General features: G+C 38.2%; 1 protein-coding gene across 1 annotated transcript in view; it reads left to right on the top strand.

Annotated features, from left to right (window-relative positions):
- ATRNL1 (attractin like 1) overlaps window positions 1–20,289 on the top strand; it is a 749,151-nt gene that overhangs the window by 129,270 nt on the left and 599,592 nt on the right. Inside the window, exons 11-13 of the mRNA XM_055118743.1 lie at window positions 17,044–17,128; window positions 18,871–19,079; window positions 20,053–20,171. Of these exons, the coding sequence (XP_054974718.1) occupies window positions 17,044–17,128; window positions 18,871–19,079; window positions 20,053–20,171 (413 nt within the window). The remainder of the gene's footprint in view (window positions 1–17,043; window positions 17,129–18,870; window positions 19,080–20,052; window positions 20,172–20,289) is intronic.

Here is a 20,289-nt window from a genome sequence, read left to right as displayed (position 1 = left end):
GGATTTATGTCAGGATTGTATCTTGCAGGAAGCAAAACAGCTGAAACTTAAAAATCAGATGAAAATAATAATAATAGAGAGTTAAAAACAAATTTTCTGATTATGTCAGGTTTTGCTTATTAATATTTTGGTAGGCAGTTATTTAAAGCCGACTCAGCAGACAAACTGAAAACAATTCCATTTTTAATACAATGATATTTTAATTGTTAACTTGTAATATGTGAATAGTTGCCCGTTTTATAATTTAGTGGAGTAATAGTGCTTAAAGATCAATGAACTAGTTTGTGAAGCATCACATAGATATTTGTCAAACTCTTTTAAGTATACACATGCAGTCACATATATTTGAGTTTTATAAGGCACATTCAATAAAGATATATCTAGTTTAAATTTTTTATTTGTTTTTGTGCCACACCCAGCGTGCTCCGGTCTTACTCCTGGCTCTGCACTCAGGGATCACTCCTGGAGGTGCTTGGGACCCTATATGGGGTCCTGGGGTTTGAACCCAGATTGGCTGCATGTAAGGCAGGTGACTTGTCCCCTGTACTTTTTCTCCAGCCCAAGTTTAACTAAATTTTAATGTTTTAAGCTTAATTTTTTAACACATCAAATTTATACAAATTCTAACTTGTTTATTCTTTGGGTGTGTGGGGGGGGCAGAGCACACGTGGCAGTACTCTTAGCTCAGTGCTCATGGGTCACTCCTGGCAGGGTTGAGGGGACCATGTGATAGAGATTGAACTCCGGTTGGCCATAGGCAAGGCAAGAGTCCCTATTCTCCATGTTGATACTTGTCCACTTTCTAGGTTATTTTATTGGTTCCTCTATTTGTCAATCAGGACTTCTCTTGTCTGCTCGTCAAATTCTTTGCGTTTTCTTGCTGACCTGGCCACTGGAAAGGACCAGCTTGTTTTTTTTTTTTTTTTGTCCCTCAAGAAAGTGCTGAAAAGTTGTCACACTGTTTTCATTCAGTGTAACTCGTTGCTGAGTTTTGAGCTTTACTTAAGGTATTCTTTTAGGATACTAAAATATAGTTTCTTTATAGTATAGTAATAGACACAGTCATATAATCACATAGAGAAGAAATATAGTTTATTTTTTTCCCCAAAATAGTGCACTCTAAGTAAAGAAACAAATGAACTTTTTTTTTTTTTTGCTTTTTGGGTCACACCCGATGATGTACAGTGGTTACTCCTGGCTTATGTACTCAGGAATTACTCCTGGGGGTGCTCAGGGGACCATATGGGATGCTGGGACTCGAACCCTAGTTGGCTGTTTGCAAGGAAAACGCCCTATCTGCTGTGCTATCACTCCAGCCCCAAGAAACAAATGAACTTTTATTTTAATAAAATGTGATAGTCTTCCTAGAGTGCTTGGTACTTTACAAGCACTTCATTCTGTGATTCCTTGAACATCTGTGTTTTTATGTACTATTTGTGGGCAAGAACTTTAATTCTATTTAATGAAGTACTAACTTCCCACCCGGTGATCAGGGGGGATAGTGGTTCTCAGTCAACCCGATTGGCAGTTCAGTGTGAGGGCCAGAAGGTGGTGTTGTTTAGGCTCTGTGGTGTTGGGGTTCCACGGGCTGTACCTGTGATTCTCAGGAGCCCTTGCAGTGCCAGGGAGTGAGTAGGAGTCGACTGCATGCAAGGCATGTGCCCTTAGCTCCTGTTCTGCCCGTCTGCAGCCTGAAACTGTGATTTTGTGTGGTAAATCTTAAAGTCATGTAGGGACAGCTTCTCTGTCTTTTTTTGTTTGTTTGTTTTGTTTTGGAGTCACACCAGGGCTTACTCCTAGCTCTGCACTTAGGCATCACTCCTGGTGGGGCTCAGGAGAACTTATGAGGTGCCAGGGGTTCAACCAACTTGGCCGTGTGCAAGGCACATGCCCTACCTGCTGTACTATCTCTCTGACTCCAGGTCCTAGAGCCTTCAATTGTTCCAAATTGTTCTGACCCTATTTGGTTGTTGTCACTGCATAGAGATTGTCATGGAAACATTAAAATTTTGTTTAAAATATAATTTCTTTATGATTTACTACCAGTAAATATTTGACTCACATGCCTATTTTATGTACTTAATATACTTGGATAATGTCAATAATCATTGGCTAAAGACAGACCACTAGTGGGAAAAAAAAACTTAGTAAACCCCAGCATAGGTTTTAAGATAGTTTAGAATTTGACACCCAGATCTGTGTTTATCCATTGTCACTGGAGCTGCAATTTATGCAAATTAAACCACAATTAAGTGTCAGTGAACTGTGGAATGTGCCAGCACCTGCATTTAAAGTTCTTTTCACGGGCCTGGAGTGATAGTACAGTGGGTAGGGCATTTGCCTTGCACATGGCTGACCTGGATTCGAATTCCAGCATCCCATATGGTCCCCTGAGCACCGCCAGGGGTAATTCCTGAGTGTATGACTCAGGAGTGACCCCTGTGCATCGCCGGGTGTGACCCAGAAAGAAAAAAAAATAAAGTTCTTTTCACGGTACCACCTATACTATAATGTGTTAATTATTATCCCATCCCTATGTAGTAGAATAAAATTTTAATAATCTTTAGTTGGAAAAAGTCATATAATACTTATAACCAGACATTCATGAAAATTAATTTATCATTACAGTTGGAGTAAATCGAATTTTTAAGATATTGATTTCCACTGTGCCTGTTCTCTTCCAACAAATTAATCACAAAGTAGTTACCTCAAGATAGAAAATTAAAGAAAGAAGAATAATGAACAATAGTTCTCCTAATTGAACAATGAATCTCTTAACATACCTACAAACATGTTAGCGATTGCAAAAATTACTAAATTAAAGTCCTTGAAGTAGAGTAAACACTGAGAGAAAAGCTTTGAAATGCCGAACAAAACTTGTGGGGAAGAGGCTGGGGAAAACAGTTATGAATATTGAACCCAGAATTTAAAATAAAACATCAGTAAATAGAATTTCAGAGCAAACTATGACCAAGTAAGAGTCATTCTAGAAATTTAAGTATTTCAGGGAATTGTTATTTATTTATTTGTTTTAGTTTTAGGGCCACACCCCTCGGTGCTCAAGATTTAAGCCCTGGCTCTGCATTCAGAGATCACTCCTGATGGGGCACAGGGGACCGTATGTCAACCTGGGTTAGCCATATGCAAGGCCAGCACCTTACCCACTGTACTGGTTCTCTGGATCATAAAGATCATCTGTTGCATCAAGATTATTTTCTCCAGTCAGCAGGGAATGATATTGTGATACTGTAATAATTGATATAAGATTATTCCAATTGAGATTGAGAGCCAAGGGCCAGGGAGATAGCTCTGAGGCTATGTTTTTGTGTTTTCTTTGCATGCGGGAGCCCAGGATTTGATTCCCTGTGGCTCATGTTCTTCTGGGCACCTCCTAGAGCTTCCCTTGTGTACCACTGGGTGTGTGTCCCCCAACCAAGAACTGTTAAGAGTCAAATAATGATGACTATTATTTCTGTCCAAGTAAGAAATGAACTGTTTATTGAATGGATGCCAGGAGACAAAGTTTGGAGATAGCATGAAGAAATGTTTTAACGGTGGAACCCAGTTAGGCACTATCATCTGAATTGCAGAGAGAAAAGTTTTTGGAGACGGCTAGAAATTTGGTTTTCTATTGTGAAGGCATCCAAATGTCAATAGAAGTCTCTTTTTTTAAAAATCTGGTTTTGAGGTCCTTATATACAAACGGGCTATCCTTTGTAGCCTATTTTATTCAACTCTATAATTAAAAGAATGACTTATGCCCTGATATTTCAGATGAAATATTAAGATAATTTGAGAAATATCTTCTTAAAGTATTACAGATGTATTTTTTTCATAAAAGAATCTGATTTGGAGAAAAGTGAGCCATAAATGTGCACTTTCCATCTGTACTGTTTTATACATAATTGATAGAATAAATCAGTCTTTACATTTTAGCCTAGGTTCTTAATGTAATTGGAGGTTCCACATAGGTAGATAGCTCTAACAGTACAGTAGTTGGATAAATAAAATTTGGGGATAAGAGAATAGGAATTTTGCAATCTTATGTGATTGAGAATATAGTTTGTAAATTAATATATACTTCCTTGTAGCATAGCACTTAAAGAAGAATCTGTTTCCAGAGACCAAATAAAAAAATCCTCTGTAGGTGTTCTGCTGGTACGGAATGGCATTTCTGTCAATTTTTATGATGTCAATAACTGTAGAATTTGCTTTAATATGTCTAGACTTGAACTATTTATGAAGTGATAATGACCAGAGTGCTCCAGAAATACATTTTCTTCTTGGCAAGAAACATAATTATAGATTTCAGTCAGACAGATTGAGAATGTAGGGGACTTTCTGATGTAAGAAGGGGAATAAACACATGTAAATAAATGACATTAGCTTAATATTGAGCCTTAAATTATTCGACAGACTCTGAATCTTACAAGAAAAACCAATCTGTGTCGTAGAGGGTCCTGATCAAGGATGTGGGACCTTAGCAACAGAATTTATCTAGTCCAACTTTTGTTTTAGTTTTGGAAAAACCTGGAAGGAACCAGTGGAAAACCCACTTCTACCAACTGCTCCTTTGTTCGTCTTTTCTGGCAGGTGGACAGCAGCAAATGGGGCGTGCTGTGGCTATAGCTGCAGACGTTGTCTATTTCAAGTGGCTTTTCATCATTTTGCAACTTAAACTCTTTCTTTGTAAGGAGTATTATGAGGAAGAATACTTTCCAGAGACTTTTAAGCAACTGGAGGGGGATTCACATTCATTGTGTCAGTACGGGATGGATTATATACCAGCGGAAAGGACTCTTCGAACAGAAAATTCCGAGCCAGGGACTGGTGTTCAGGGTTATCCTTAGGGGCCTCGGAATGAACTTATGAAAGGAAGAGGTACAAAAAGAAGGATCGGGCCCAGGGGAAGGTCAAGCAGATTTAATGGCCTCAGCCACATCTAGGGAATCCCTGAAAGAGTTGTCACTCATTAGAATGGAGGGCCAGGCCTGGCTGGGTCACTGCGTGTTTTGCCAGCCTGGGACCGGGCGAGGAAGGCGTCTGTAGCGAAGGCACTTTCCTGGGGCCGGCAGCAGGAAGTTCTCCATTCAGAGTGCTCTCACAGCCAGGGTAGAAAGTCCTTCCCTGAGGGTATGTTTTGGTAGCACTTTTTCACTGCTCACTCCAGATCATTTCTTTGCGTGTCTGAGTCTCCTTCTTCAGATGCATTTATCGGACACTTCTCCCAGGAGGCCAGTAACCTCTCTTCTTGGGGAGATTTCCATTCCCGCTGGTCTCAGGGTTGTAGTGGACTTTCATTGTTTCTCTCCTTGCTTAGTCTAACTACTCTTTTTCAGCTAACAACTTTTATGTTCTGTGGGTTGCTTTTTTTTCTTTTGTTTTTTTTTCCCGGGGCGGGTGGCACATCCGGCAGTGCTCAGAGCTTACCCAGGGCTCTGGGGTCACTCCGTATGGACTCAGAGGACCATACGGGGTGCTGGGAATCTGACTCTGAACGTCCACGCAAGGCAAGTGCTGCATCTGCTGTGTTATCTCTCTAGCCGGTCCCTACATTTATTTTAGAGCAAAAAATTTAAAAGTCCTTAACCCCAGTTTAAGAATTTGGCATCTATGGAATTATTAATTTTTGTTTGTTCTGAAAATTAAATGTCACATAGTATTGATAAGAAATTGACGCATTTTAAAAAATAAAGGAAAGGTCACTGCCACTTGTGTGAGGAAACAACCCATCTAAAAGGCTGAGATCAGGACGCTTGTCTTGCGTGCAGCCGACTGGATTCCATTCCTGGAGCCACATGTGGTCCCCGAGCCTGTCAGGAGCAGCCCCTGAGCACAGAGTCAGGAGTAAACCCCGGGCTGTGCTGCTAATGATACCATCCTCCCCCCCAAAAAAAGAGCAAAAGATTTTTTGGAATCATTTGTTTAGTATTATATAATATTATCACTGTATCACTGTCATCCCGTTGCTCATCGATTTGCTTGAGTGGGCACCAGTAACGTCTTCATTGTGAGACTTGTTACTGTTTTTTGGCATATCGAATATGCCATGGGTAGCTTGCCAGGCTCTGCCATGTGGGCAAGATATTCTCAGTAGCTTGCTGGGCTCTCAGAGAGGGGTGGAGGAATCGAACCCAGGTTGGCCACGTGCAAGGCAAACCCCCTACCCACTGTGCTATCGCCCATGTAATATTAAAAACAAACAAACTTTTTTGGCTGGTAGAAGCAACTTTGTGCCTTTTAGTTGGGGCCTTCCAAAGCACTGATTTCCTCAATACAGGTGTTACCTACTCACTCCTCTAGGGCTGAAGCCAGTCTTATTCAGCTTAATGTCCATCATGTCATTGAGCCATTGGATATTCATTTCATCTAAGTTGATGCTTAAATATTGATCATTTCCTACATCTTCTCTAGATCCTGCTAACTTAATTTCATGTATTTTCTCCTACTTTTAGGTTAAGCTAATGAGTTCTCTCAGTCTTCCTTCCTTTAGATTAAAGAACTCAAGTTAATGTACTCTTGTTTTTATTTTGAAAGACACAGTGTTATGGAAAAATAGAACTTTGAGAAGGCATTTTACATGGTTAGTAAAATCTAAAGTGTCCAATCAAATACTACCTTACTAAAATGAAGCTCATTAAAATGAACAAAATCTTAGAAATCAAATGCTTTTGAATTTTGGGCCTTGATCATTTTTTATTTACTTTTGGGTTGGGGAGAGTGTTATACGGAAGAGTGCTCAGAGGTTACTCTTAGCTCTTGGGGTAGTTAGTACTCGAGTGCTTAGAGATCGTGCCTCATCATACATTGTACAGGCCCATGTGTTATTGGGGATTGAAATCAAGCCTCCTGCACATGCATTCCACACCACTCAGCTATCTTTCTGACCCCAGGCCTTGCTTATTCTATACCACTATGTGATCTGATCAGTCTTGGACAATCAACCAGATCTCTTTCCATTTAGGAGTTGAATTTGAGTTGTTATTAATTTCTGCTAGTTTTTGGATTAAAGTTTTAAGGTTTTATGAAAATGAGGGGGGGCCTTTAGAAGCCCCAAAGCAGAAAGTATAATCCTTGTAGTTTGTTTGTTTTTTAAAAAAAAACACTCAGGTTTTGCTTTCTGAATGATCTATTTTTTTCCCTCTGATTTTTGGGCCACAAAGGGCTATGTTCAGAGTTTACTCCTGTACATAGGAACCACTCCTGGCAGGCTCAGGAGACCATATGGGGTGCCAGGAATTGAACATGAGTTGATTGTTTGTAAGGCAAATGCCTTATCCACAGTACTGTCTCTGACTCCCCAAGTGGTCTAGTTTTAGCTCTCATATTTTTTTTTTACAGAATATTTGTTTCTTCCACTTTATATAAACACTGTGGCTTACACAGTCATTCATGGTGATTTGTAACAGGCATTCAGTATTCCAACACAAAATTCCATCATCGCTTCACCTTCTCTCTACCATGGTATCCATTTTCCCAACCACCCTTCAAGCCTGCCCCCGTAGCAGGCCCACAATAACTTGTTTTATTTTGCTTGTTACTTCTAAATAGCTAAAAGAATGATCAAAAAATATAGATCATAGAATAAAATTCGTGAAAATTGCTGTTTTTCACCATGGAACATTAAGTCCTTGTCTGAGGGTTTACTAAGCTGTTGTTGGAAGTTCAGCCTTCTGTGTTAATGTTGTTAGTTGAAACTGGTTGGCTTCAATGTTACATCCCATCCAATCTGGTGTGCCACTAGTGGGATGTCAGCGTTGTAGTGGTTGAAGATGTTGCTCCAGAAAATACAGAATATTAAACTGGGAAGTTAAGCTTGAGGCATGGTGGCGGTCTTGGCATGTGGGCATAGTGCCAGGGCTTTGGTGGGGCGGGAGCTGGCCTCTGCCCTACTGGGATCACCCTGGAGGTCTCAGCTAAAATATTTTTTGGCTGGTTGATCTCTTTTATTTATGAGTCTCTGGAACAAGACTGGTGGATAAGCTTACATGGTTGTGGCAGCGGTGGGATATGGGGGTGGCTTCCAGTACTCCCAGAAGTACGGGGAGAGGAGAGGAGTTTTCCATCCTGACTCTGAGACGGCCTGGAATTTTCAGCCCAAAAAATGCCGTGTACCTAAAATTTTTGGCAGATTAGGATCTCTATGAAGCTCAGCCCTAAGGTGGTGGAGTCCAACCCAAGGGATGGTTAACACCTCATGTTTGCCTTTGCTTCATGGTCGTATTATCTTTTCTTCATAACGACTGATATTCTGTGTAATTATTTTACAGTTAACTATTAAATACTTTTTTTTCCTGTTTGCTTTTGGGCTAAACCTTGGCTGTGCTCAGGGCATAGTCCTGGTTCTTCATACAGGGATCACTCCTGGCAGTTTTTTGGGGACGCCGTATGGGATGCCTGTTCTTGACCCTGGGTCTGCCAAGTGCAAGGCAAATACCTTACCCACATTACTATTGATCAGGCTCTGAGCTGTTAAATATTTTGGTACCTTTTTTCAGCCTATGCAAATGAACATCCACTCTCTTCATACACCACTGGAAGACAAAGGTTTAATCTTTGTAGACACTGACCCAAGTAATTTATACTTAAGTTACCAGAGTGCAGTTGGCAGTGAGAGTATGATTTTAAAAATTGTGAGATTAAATGAAAGCCTACATGCTTCAGAATCAAGCCTCTAGGTTCTTTCTTCCACGTAAGTCCAGTATACTGCTAACCAGGTTAATACTTTCTGGTCCAGAGCATGGGGCATTTTCCTTCAAAACTCTGGCCAGCCTGAGGGAAGCATGTCCAAAACCTGACATTTGGAGGTTTCAAATGCCTGAGTAGAATCCCAAGAGCTAGCATATCTTGCCCATCCATAAAATTGTCAACTATTTTAGTTATGCCTTACTTAAATAATTTAAAGAGCAATTAGTTAACCTTTTTGACATTAGCAAAAAGCAATTAAATTTGACAAAAATATCAATCAAAACAGGAAAAACTTAGAAATGAGAGGAAATTGAGATGGTGATAAGAGGAGAGTATAACTCTGGTCTTGTTGGATGTTAAGCTTGGACCTCCTGCATGCAAGTGCATGCTTTCAACTTCTGAGTCCAGCCCCAACTTCTGCCTTTATGGCAATAAGAGAGTTCACCTATGAAATAAAAGTATGAATTTTAGAAATTGATCATTTGGAAAACCAAAACAAAAATGGCACTATTAAAATGAGGAGCGCAAGTGAGAAGATATATCAAAGATAAAGTCAAGAATCTGTTTTTAGCCTTGGTCTTTCAAGCCCATGTTCTCCTTTGAATACGTATGTTCTCCTTTTGAATATGTACCTTTTTTTTGGGGGGGGTCACACCCGCCGATGCAGAGTCAGGAGTAACCCCTGAGTTACCTGAAATGGCATGGCAGTGCTCAGGGGACCATATGAGATGCTGGGATTCGAATCCGGGTCGGCCGTGTGCAAGGCAAATGCCCTACCCGCTGTGCTTTGCTTGCTCGCTCTCTCTAGCTCAGATTCTCTTGAACACATATTATTTCCCATCTCCCCTCCTCATATCTTTCTAAGTAAGTTTTGTTCAATAAAAACTTACAAAAGAAAAGAATTTGTTCCGAAAATTATGAGTAAAGGAAAGATGTAAAATACGATAAAATAATTTTGTATGGCTATCCAGAGTTATCCCTGAGTAATGGGAATTGTGAAAAATAAAGAACTTCAAAAAATTTGAATTGAGGTAGAAACCACCAAGTGGTTAATTCAAGAAAAGAATTCAAACTTGAAGTACATGCATTTTCAGGATAAAAGATCCTTCTGAGCCCCAGACCCCCCAAAAATAGAAAAGAATTGAGCAAAGACCATCATTAAAACCTGAGACAGAAAAAATATTCTAAAAATCTATAAATAGAGAATAGACACAGTCCAAATAAGGCATGGTTCACTAGCGCATGGCTTCACAGAAGCAATGTCAGATGCCAGAAGACAGTGAAGTAATTACATCCTGTGTGTGAAACTGTGTTTGAGGTTAGAATTCTAGGTGCAGTCAATCATGTAAGTCTTTTTCAGAATTGCAAAGTCTCACTGGTTTACTTCCAAATTAACTTTTCATAGAAGTACAGAACTTGTGTCTTTTACAGATACATGCGACGAAATAACATTTAAGAGAACATAAAAGTTAAGCTCCAAGAAACAAGGGTATGTAGCAGAGGGGAGGTATGAAGGAATCTTTTGAATGCAGTTGCAGACCTAGAGATCAGTGAGGTTTGATTGGAGAGGAAATGCAGTGCTTTAAGAAGTGAGTGACACTGCTCAATAACATGATGAATTAGAAAACACCAAATAGAGATATGCACGATTAAAGAGTTGGGGGTGAAATAACAGGTGTTTAGAAATGTAAGTGAAAAACTGATTTGTAGGGAAAGTAAGGTAGTTTGCTATTAAAATGTCCTCATAGTATGCTCACAGGCTTATCTATGAATTATCCCTTCTAATAAACACTGAATGCTGATCTAAACAAAGTTATGCCATAAAGATAGAGAGGGATGGAGAGAGGGGAAGTGTGTGTGTGTGTGTGTGTGTGTGCACGTCCATAAATAATTAACTTCATCATCCTGAAAGAAGGAATTCAGTTTCTTAACTAAGAACTAAGTATATTTAGAATAAGAAGGCCCGTACCCTAAGTTTTATTAATATTATTATTATTGTTTTTGTTTTAGGGTCAGGGTAAATGTTCAAAATAGTTCTGAGAAAACTAGACTATAGAAACATACTAAGAAATACCTGAGAAGTATAGTATGTGGGAAGTTAAATTCAATTCCTAAGATATGTGCAATGACTACTTTTATATGCATGCAAGACCAAATGAGTAGAAACTAAATTGTAAGCCTTTATAAGAAGGTTAGAGATTATCTTTGAAATCATGTGTTAAGAACAAAATTTACAAATCTTAAGGAAAACAAAGTTGATAAAGTTACTATATCAAGTTTTGTATTATAGGACTTCATTAATTAAGTGAAAAAATGACTGCAGAGAAGATATGATAATACACATAACTAGCAAAGGATTTGTATCCAATACTTTTAATAAATAATTATTAAATTTAAAAAAATCAATGGAAAAATGACTAGATGGCACTAACAATAGTTTTGCAGGAGAGTAAAAACAAATGACTTCTAAATTTTAAAAGCATGCATAGTTTAACCAATAGCAAGCGGGTAACAATTAAGACGTGCAGAGGAGCTTTATGTTGTCAAAAATGTGAAATAAGAATTATTATACAGCAGGCCTGGGTTTAAGCTAGTGTACCTAAGAAGCACATTTGCAGAATCTGGTGATCAAAGTTGTGTATTTAGGTCTGGCAATTTTCTTAGAAATCTGCTTAGCAAAAAAGCTCTCCAAATATGTGCAAGAAGGTGTGCATAACAGTAAACATAAGATCCTGATTAATGTTAGGAAAAATTCTGAAGTAAAGTGATGTTTCACAGCTTAATGGATAAAGATGTTTTGATAAAATCATAACATAGTTTGCTATCACATGGTTAAAATGAAACACATGGAACATGTGCATGCATTTAAATTGCTTGTTGAATGATATTTCTCCAAAGAGCATATACTATACTTTTTGGTCCCCCAAAAGGGAAGAGATGCTTAACAGCACTAATAATTAAGGAAATGCAAATAAAAACCATAATGAGGGGCCATGGAAATATCCAAGTGGATATGACATGGCAATGCATGCAGCTAACCTGGGCTTGATCTCTGGCTCCCAGTATGAATCCCTGAACCTTGTTACAGTCATTACTGAGCCAGAGCCAGGAATAAGCCCTGAGCACAAGTGGCTCCCCAAAAAACGGGGAGAGGAAGAAAAGGGGTAAAAAACTCCAAAATAACCACTATCAACCCCCAAGTCCATGAGAGGTACTGTTTCAAACCCACGAGGATGGCTATTGCCAGGAAATAGAAAACATCAAGTGTAGACCGGATGTAGAGATATTGAAATTGTTGTGTGCTTCCGGAGTTACTGTGAAATGATTCAGCTGCTGTGGGAAAGAATAAGAGGGACCCTCAAAAATTTAAGCAGAGAGACAATACAGTGGGCAGGGTGCTTGCCTTGCATGTGCTGACCTGTGTTGGATCCTTAGCACTCCATATGACCTTTAAAATCTTGCCAAGAATCATTCCTGAGCACAGAGCTAGGAGTAAGCCCTGAGCATGCCACCCCCCCACCCCTCATACAACAACAAAATAAAACAAAACAACAAAAACCCTTTAAATATAAAATGATTACCCTGTACTCTAGCAGTTCTACTTCTGGGTTATATCCAGAAAAACTGAGCAGAGGACCACAGGGAGACATTTATACACCCATGTTGAAAGCACTGATCTTCTCAGTAGCCAAAAGGTGGCAGCAACCCACCATATCCATAGATAGTGGAACAGATGAAGTAGAATGTGGCATATATGCGTTGTTTTATTATTCTAGCTTAAAAAGAAGGGAATTCTGATGGAATTAGACTTTTATAGTCCATACAGATGTTGGGTTTGTTATGTATGGTTTGAAACCTGTGTCTTACAGTAGACTAGTGTTCTCTTCATAATCATTAGAAAAGAAATAGGGAACACCAAGTAAAATGTGATTGGAGGTCATGTGGGGGAAAGATGATGCGGGCCCAATATAGTCTAGAGACTGAACACAATGGCCACTCAACACCTTTATTGCAAACCACAACACCTAATCAGAGAGAGAGAACAAAAGGGAATACCCTGCCATAGTGGCAGTGTGGGGTGGGGGGAGACAGGACTGGGGAGGGGGGAGAGGGATGTTGGGTTTACTGGTGGTGGAGAATGGGCACTGGTGAAGGGATGGGTTATCAAACTTTGTAAGGGAGAAACATGAGCACAAAAATGTATAAATCTGTAACTGTACCCTCACGTTGACTCACTAATTAAAAATAAACTATTAAATTAAAAAAAATTAAAAAAATAAATCAACCTTTGGGACCTGAAAAAAAATAAAAAAATAAAAAATAAATTCTTTTATTAATTCAAAAAAAAAAGAAAGAAATTCTAATGCCTGCATGCAGTAACACCGATGAACTCTGAAGACTTGCTGAGGGAAGTACACCAATCACAGAAAAACAGATACAGCATGAGTCCGTTTCTGTGCATTGCTCAAAACAGTCAGTTTTACAGAAACAAAAGAACAGGTTGTCAGGGCTGGGGGGAGAGGACAGCTGACAGTCACTGTGTTGGGTGCAGCGTTTCAGTTTTGCATGATGAAGAAAGCTTGGGGAAAAGAGAGCAGTCATGGGTGCACGTTGTGTGGTGCATGTATCTGTAATTGGTTTAAGTGGCAAGAAGTATTCAATGGGCTGAACAAAATAAACAAGTTGCAGAAGGATTCACATGGTCTGATGCCTATTTATAGTAATCACTCTCATGACATACAGACATAGTATAAAGCTAGAGACATTGATTTGAAAATAAGTGTTAGTGGTTGTGGGTTGTGTCCAAAGAAGGAAAATACAGAAAGTTAGTTATGGGAACCTCTTAATGTCCATAATATTTTCCATCTTCAAGATGTCACAAGGGACCCTCTTTGTATCTATAATATTTTCCATCTTTAAGATGTAATAAACAGGATGTAGTACTGAGTTTGAAGTGTCTGGGCAGTGGTATCACTGTCATCCTGTTGCTCATCGATTTGCTCGAGCGGACACTAGTAACGTCTCCATTTTGAGACATGCTGTTACTGTTTTTGGCATATGGAATATGCCACAGGTAGCTTGCCAGGCTCTGCTGTGCGGGTGGGATACTCTCGGTAGCTTGCTGGGTTCTCGGAGAGGGGCGGAGGAATTGAACCCGGGTTAGCCGTGTGCATAGCAAATGCCCTACCTGAAGTGCTATTGCTCCAGCCCATGTGTAAGCAATATATATGATTTTGTGTTAGAGTTGTACCATAAAATTCTGTCACTTAAAAGAAAAAAGAAAAGAGTATGGGGCCAGAGAAAAAAGACAGAGTAGGGGGGAAGGCACTTCTCTTGCATGTGGCTGACCCTGGCTCAATCCCCAGCACCACCTCCTGGTCCCCTGAGCACTGGCAGGAGTGACCCCTGAGCGCAAAACTGGGAGCAAGCCTGCCTCCTGGGTGTGGCCCAGCTCCTTTCCCTGGACAGTGGTGTAGAGGTTATTTGTAATGCCATTCTTTAGATAATTCTGTGTTGCTGAAAAACTTTGTCTTTTGCGGCTGGATCGATAGCACAGTGGGTAGGGCATTTGCCTTGCACGTACGTGGCTGACCCAGGTTCGATTCCCAGCATCCCATATGGTCCCCTGAGCACTGCCAGGAGTAATTCCTGAGTGCAGAGCCAGGAGTGACCCCTGTGCATTGCCAGGTGTGACCCAAAAAGCAAAAAAAAAAAAATAAAAACTTTGTCTTTCCCCTCGAAGGCAGGTAGAGTTAGAAGAATCTCCAAAAAGCTGGATTCTGAGTTAATGGTGGTCTTTGTCCTCTGAGCTTTCTTTCCTGACTCACTGCTTGCTGGGTTTTCCTCACCATTTTCTACAATTTTTCACCTTGACGCTCTCTCCTCTTTCTGCCTGCTCTATTCTGGAGCCTTAGGCCGCATCATTTCTCCCTCTTTAATCCCAGGTAGGGTGAGATTGTGGGTGTCACATTCTTATCCACACTCCAGATTTCCCAGCGTGACCAAGAAGGACATTTCGTAGTTGGAAATGTTAGAATCAACTGATGGCTGAGAGTCTGTTCTTTCCCCTGACTCTCACCAGCTTCATTTCCCTGAAACATTCTTGAATCGCTTGAATTCTGTTGTTGAAATAGACAGTCAATACACCTTTCTTTTTCTGGTTTTGGCCTCTCAAATATTGCTCCTTCAGGAATGAAGTTGTACACAGCAACTTCTGGGGTTCACTAGGCCATGCTAGTTATGGTCTGGCATCCCAGACCTACACAGGTAGCACTTAACCAAGTGGTTCTGGGGGTCAAATCCTTGTCAGGTGCATCCCTCACCCCTTTACTATTTCCCTTGCCCTCCAATACACGATTTATAAGTGAGTATCCAAATGGGAATGTGTCTGTTCGGAGGGATATTGGATGTCACAGTTGAAATCTGTGTGCCTTAACTCATTAGCTATCTCCAATATTTTCAAGCTCTTTTTTTTTTTCTTTCCAGAGCCTCTGTCCCCTACAGGTAATCTTCTTTCCAAATAGGAATGCTCAATCTTTTCAATCTGTTTTTATAAGCAACTATTCATAAGCATGGTTTATAGAAAAACAAAAATAATCCAGTAGACCTCAATCCATTACTCTGCTTGAACGGCTAATTCTTCACCCGTTACACCGGGCGAGACTTACGCCAATAGCTATACTGGATTTTTCTGAAGACCATTTTAAGGAGCTGAAAGCACTTTGGAAATGTGTTTTCTCTTCAAATACGTACAGAAAATGAACTTTCTTAAATCAGTTCTTAACATGTGAAATTGGCATACCCATGCATTGGCTTTGATAAAATTGTTTTCTGAAATGTGATCTTCAGAGCATTGGTTTTACACTCTGGGTTGTATCAGGTTTGGCTTCTATACCTTTGTCCACTATTTTGAGAGTAATTAATAGGCAATTTAAAGAGAGAGAGATTGCAAATAGGCGATATTGTTTTGTGGGGGGATTTGTGTTCCTTATAACCACTCGCAGTATTGGTATTGTTCATACTAACCCCTGGTGGTACTCAGGGGATATTCCTGGCTCTGCTCAGGAGTGTTCCCTGATGTCACTATATGAGTCAAAGCACCATCTGCAGTGCTGGGGATCAAGCCAGGGTCAGCTGGTTGCAAGGGAAGCACCTTGTCACCTGTATTATCTCTCCAACTTCTTTGGCATATTATTTTAGGACATGCAGCTCAAGATATATCTTATTGTTCACAGTCTTCCACTTTTATTTTATAAGTTGTGATTTTGGATTTGGTAATTTCTATGAGTTTTCACTACTAGAGGTAATTACAACCAAGTTTATTGTTTCATTACTGACACTGCTGTCATAATTACCTAAACAGAAAATAATTATTATAATCTTCGCTAGTAACTAGTTTAGGTTATTACTTTTTTTTTTCTGAAAAGAACTTTTAAGCTCCCTAAAGCTAAAATCAATTAACTTTAGAATACTTGTCCTGGTGTGATTTTAGTGAATATCTTCCCTTAGATACAGCATGCTTAAGAAGGCGATGTTTGGGGAGCGGGAAATAGTACTGGGATTAAGGTACCTGTGTGCGTGAGCCTCTCCCGGGTTCCAGCCCCAACACCATAAGGTTCAGGAACGTCTCTGCATGGCACCTTGGACACTCCAGCCATTGATGGGTGTGGCCTTGGTGTTCCTTGGCATCCTCCCCCCACCAATTTGAACAGTGTCTTGAAAATATCCTTGTCACTAAATATGGAATGATTTGACACCTGAAATCTGCGAGCGTGTCAATTCTAAGTTCTATTGAACGGATATGCATTTTCTTTAACCGTTTCTTTTTCCATCCTCTTTAAATAGCTCGTGAATTAGTTTTCCTTTCATTTATAAAGTTTTTCTGTTGCAAGTAAAGTTGATCTGTTTTGCATAAAATTAAGACTACTTGAAATTTCACTGAAGTAAATTTTATTTTCATGACTTTTATGTATTTCACTGAAGAGCATAAATTACATTTAATTTCGTATTCATGCATGTAGATTTTGGTGTAGTGATTTAACTTTCTAATATTTTTGCATATTATTGACACTCATAACACTTGCTATATGACTTTTGTTTCAGTGATATGTCATTGAAATTATCTTTATTTTAAAGTGCACTTAATATTTTTTCCAGTATTCTTAGATAATTAAAAATTTTTGTGAGCACTTTAGGCTGAAAGCTATTTTTCAACCTGTGGCTAATGTTAGTTAAGTAATGATATTAGGTCAAGGGAAATTGAAGGAAGCCTTCCTTAAGTAATTTTGATCGTTGATTGTTTCATAGTATGCTATGTTCTTTCATTTTAATCTTTTGCTATTTTCTTCTTTCTAGCTTGTGATGAATGGAAAATATTACCCAAACCAAATCTTCATAGAGATGTCAACAGATTTGGCCACTCTGCAGTTGTCATTAATGGGTAAAAGACATACATTTATCAGTCACATGCTCTCATACTTGTTCTTTTGAAAAATTAATATTTGCACTAATGACATTGAACTTCTATTATCTCTCCATATTCTGCCAAGGAATTCATTAGAATTCGTAATCATATCCTTTATTCTCTTTTGCTTTAAACATTTTTTTCCCGTTTTGGGGCCATACCCAGCAGTGATCTGACTTACTCCCAACTCTGTGCTCAGGGATCTCTCCTGGCAATGTGAAGGGGACCAGATGGGACGATGGGAATTGAACCTGGGTAGGCAGCATGCAGAGCAAGGACTTTCCCCACTGTACTCTCTCTCCAGCCCCTCTTCAGACATATTTAAAGGTCAAGGAACGGTCCCAAGAAAAAAAGGTTAAGGTTAAAACTTCAGATTTTTAAAAGTTATCTTGCCTTTATTCAGCGGAAGCCAGATAATGAATAGATTACTTCAAAAAAAAAAAGTCATATAATGATGGGAAGTCTCTCCCTGTGTATGGATCAAGGAGATAAAAAAAATCGAGATTTGTGGGATTCTGATGGAGGTTCTGTCAGTTACCTTCAGTGTTTGATTTTGACAAATCTCTTATCTCCCTAGGCATTAATATCTGTATATTCATTGGGATACCTATCTGAACCCGGTACCATTATTTTCCTTTTTTAAAATGGTAGTCTGGCTTTTTCAGTTTTTTGGCAAACTCTTGCTGATATGGACAGAAGTAACAGTAGACAAATGTTAGTTTATTCACTAGCTTAAAATTGGTAATTCATAGTGACAGTTTGATGATTTCAGCATATTACCACCACATTGTCATAATGTAAAAATTCTCCAGTTTGGTTCAAGCAGGTACACGTCAACCACAATAAAACTGCAAAACAGATATCAATATCAGAATAATGATAAATTAAATTCAGCTTGGAACCATGAAGACTAGGCGTTTTTGATCAATACTGGTTTAATTTTATTTTGTTTTTAAAAAATAAGCTATATTTCTCAAGCATTTTCTGATCTCTTCTATTTACTAACACATTATGTAATGAAACTATAATTTATAGTATTGTCAATCATTGTGCCTCAATAAAAATTGAGGAAAAATGCCATCATACAGAAATAAAATTCACACTGTTTTGGGGACATGTCAAACTCTTTACTCTGGTAGTATTAATTAAAAAATCAGTTTTGTTTTCAAATTAAAATTTTGAAGTTTGAAAATTATTTTTACTTTTAGTATTTTATTTTGTAAGAGAATAGTAAGACACTGTAGACACTATTTTTGCATTCAGTGTATTGTTATTTGGAAACTACAATTTCATTCCAGAAATAGTTATTGAAATTATAATTTCTAGTTGGATGTCTTGAGTTTAGCTTGTTATCCACATATATTCTGTTTTAAAAGATTGTTTTCTACCTTTATAAAATGGCGTTTGTTTTGCCTATCAAAGGAATGAGATGTTTAATTATTGTTTCTTCTTTCTTGCATTAGCAACAGACATGTTTTGAAGGCGATGTTTTCTTACTGTTTTTGTATTGTAGACTATTTCATATTTTATCTGGATAACATTTTATTTAGATGATCTTATAGTAGTTTATCTCATGCTTTCATATTATATAGTGCATTAGAAATATTGTAAAGTGTATACATGAAATGCATGTATATTAAAATAATGTAAATGCATTAATTTTTTATTACAGAGAAACTTAATAGTGTTTTTTAAGACTCTTATCTTATTTTTAATAGGTCCATGTATATATTTGGAGGATTTTCTAGTGTACTTCTTAATGATATTCTTGTATACAAGCCTCCAAATTGCAAAGCTTTCAAGGATGAAGAACTTTGTAAAAATGCTGGTCCAGGGATAAAGTGTATTTGGAATAAAAACCACTGTGAATCTTGGGAATCTGGGAATACTAATAATATTATTAAAGCAAAGTGCCCTCCAAAAACAGGTAAAGTGTTTCCCAGCCTCCACATTTGGCTAGAAATAGAATTGCATTATGTTACTAAGAATCAACTTAGGAGCTTTCAGAAATTAAAAATTCATAAGCCTCTAATTAGGAATTCTAATTTTTTAATTTGGCAGCACTCAATAATTTGATATTTTTATTGCTATTTTTAGTTTTCTTTTAAAATTTTATATAAATTGATTTTTTTATGTAATATGCTTATATGTATGAATTGTTTTGCTCTTTAAATAAAATTGCTTTCATACACATATTTTCTAAGAAATACTGTGTGCTTCAAAGAAATAAAGTAATATAATTTATTCTGCATTTGGTGTTTTTTCTTTTCTGAATTATTGCCAAGCCAGACCATAAAGTTAAAATATTTTCTAGAAATTTGATGAATAAGGTCTTATTTTATTTTTTTCTCACAAAGTATTGAACAAATAAGTTAATCTTATGAAAATACCAGTAAACATTAATGAATAACATCTGTTTAATTTTATTTAAATAGGTTGATTTCATTTATTACTGGTACAGCTAGTGTACACTTTTTAAGTTTGGATAATCTATAGCATAGATATTTCTATATACATTTGAAGAATGGTAATATTTCTAACAATATTTTATTTTAGACGTACAGTAACATTTTACTCAGTAGAATACTTAATGTGCATATATATGTGTGTATACATATATATTTATTTATTTTCCTCCATAATGTGTAAATTTAAGATGGCCATTGGAGTCTGGCACATTGGATAAATAACAGGGAGGTAGGAGTGATTTAAAACTTTATAAAAGTCATTGAACTAAAAAGTTGACTTTATACCAAAAAACAGAATTTGATATTGTTGGTCATATGTGCGGTCTAAAAATGTCTTAGCGATTCTTAGGACAGATGTGACAGTGTGTGAGTTCAGAAGGGTGTCATTCTCCTTTCCGTCCTGATGTGTTCTATCTCCCATCTGTATTACAGCTGCCTCCGATGACAGATGTTACAGGTATGCAGACTGTGCCAGCTGCACTGCCAACACAAACGGGTGCCAATGGTGTGATGACAAGAAATGCATTTCAGCAAGTAGTAACTGTAGTATGGTTAGTATGTGGGCCAGGGGTGGGAGCGTGAAATTGCTGCTTTCGAGTCATTATCTTTCTGTTAAGTAGCACTGTACGATACAGCATCTGATGCACAAGGCATCTGGAAACAAACAAA

The sequence above is a fragment of the Sorex araneus genome, chromosome 11, assembly GCF_027595985.1.
Source record: "Sorex araneus isolate mSorAra2 chromosome 11, mSorAra2.pri, whole genome shotgun sequence".
Taxonomy (NCBI): Eukaryota; Metazoa; Chordata; class Mammalia; order Eulipotyphla; family Soricidae; genus Sorex; species Sorex araneus.
This window is presented reverse-complemented; position numbering and strand designations above follow the sequence as displayed.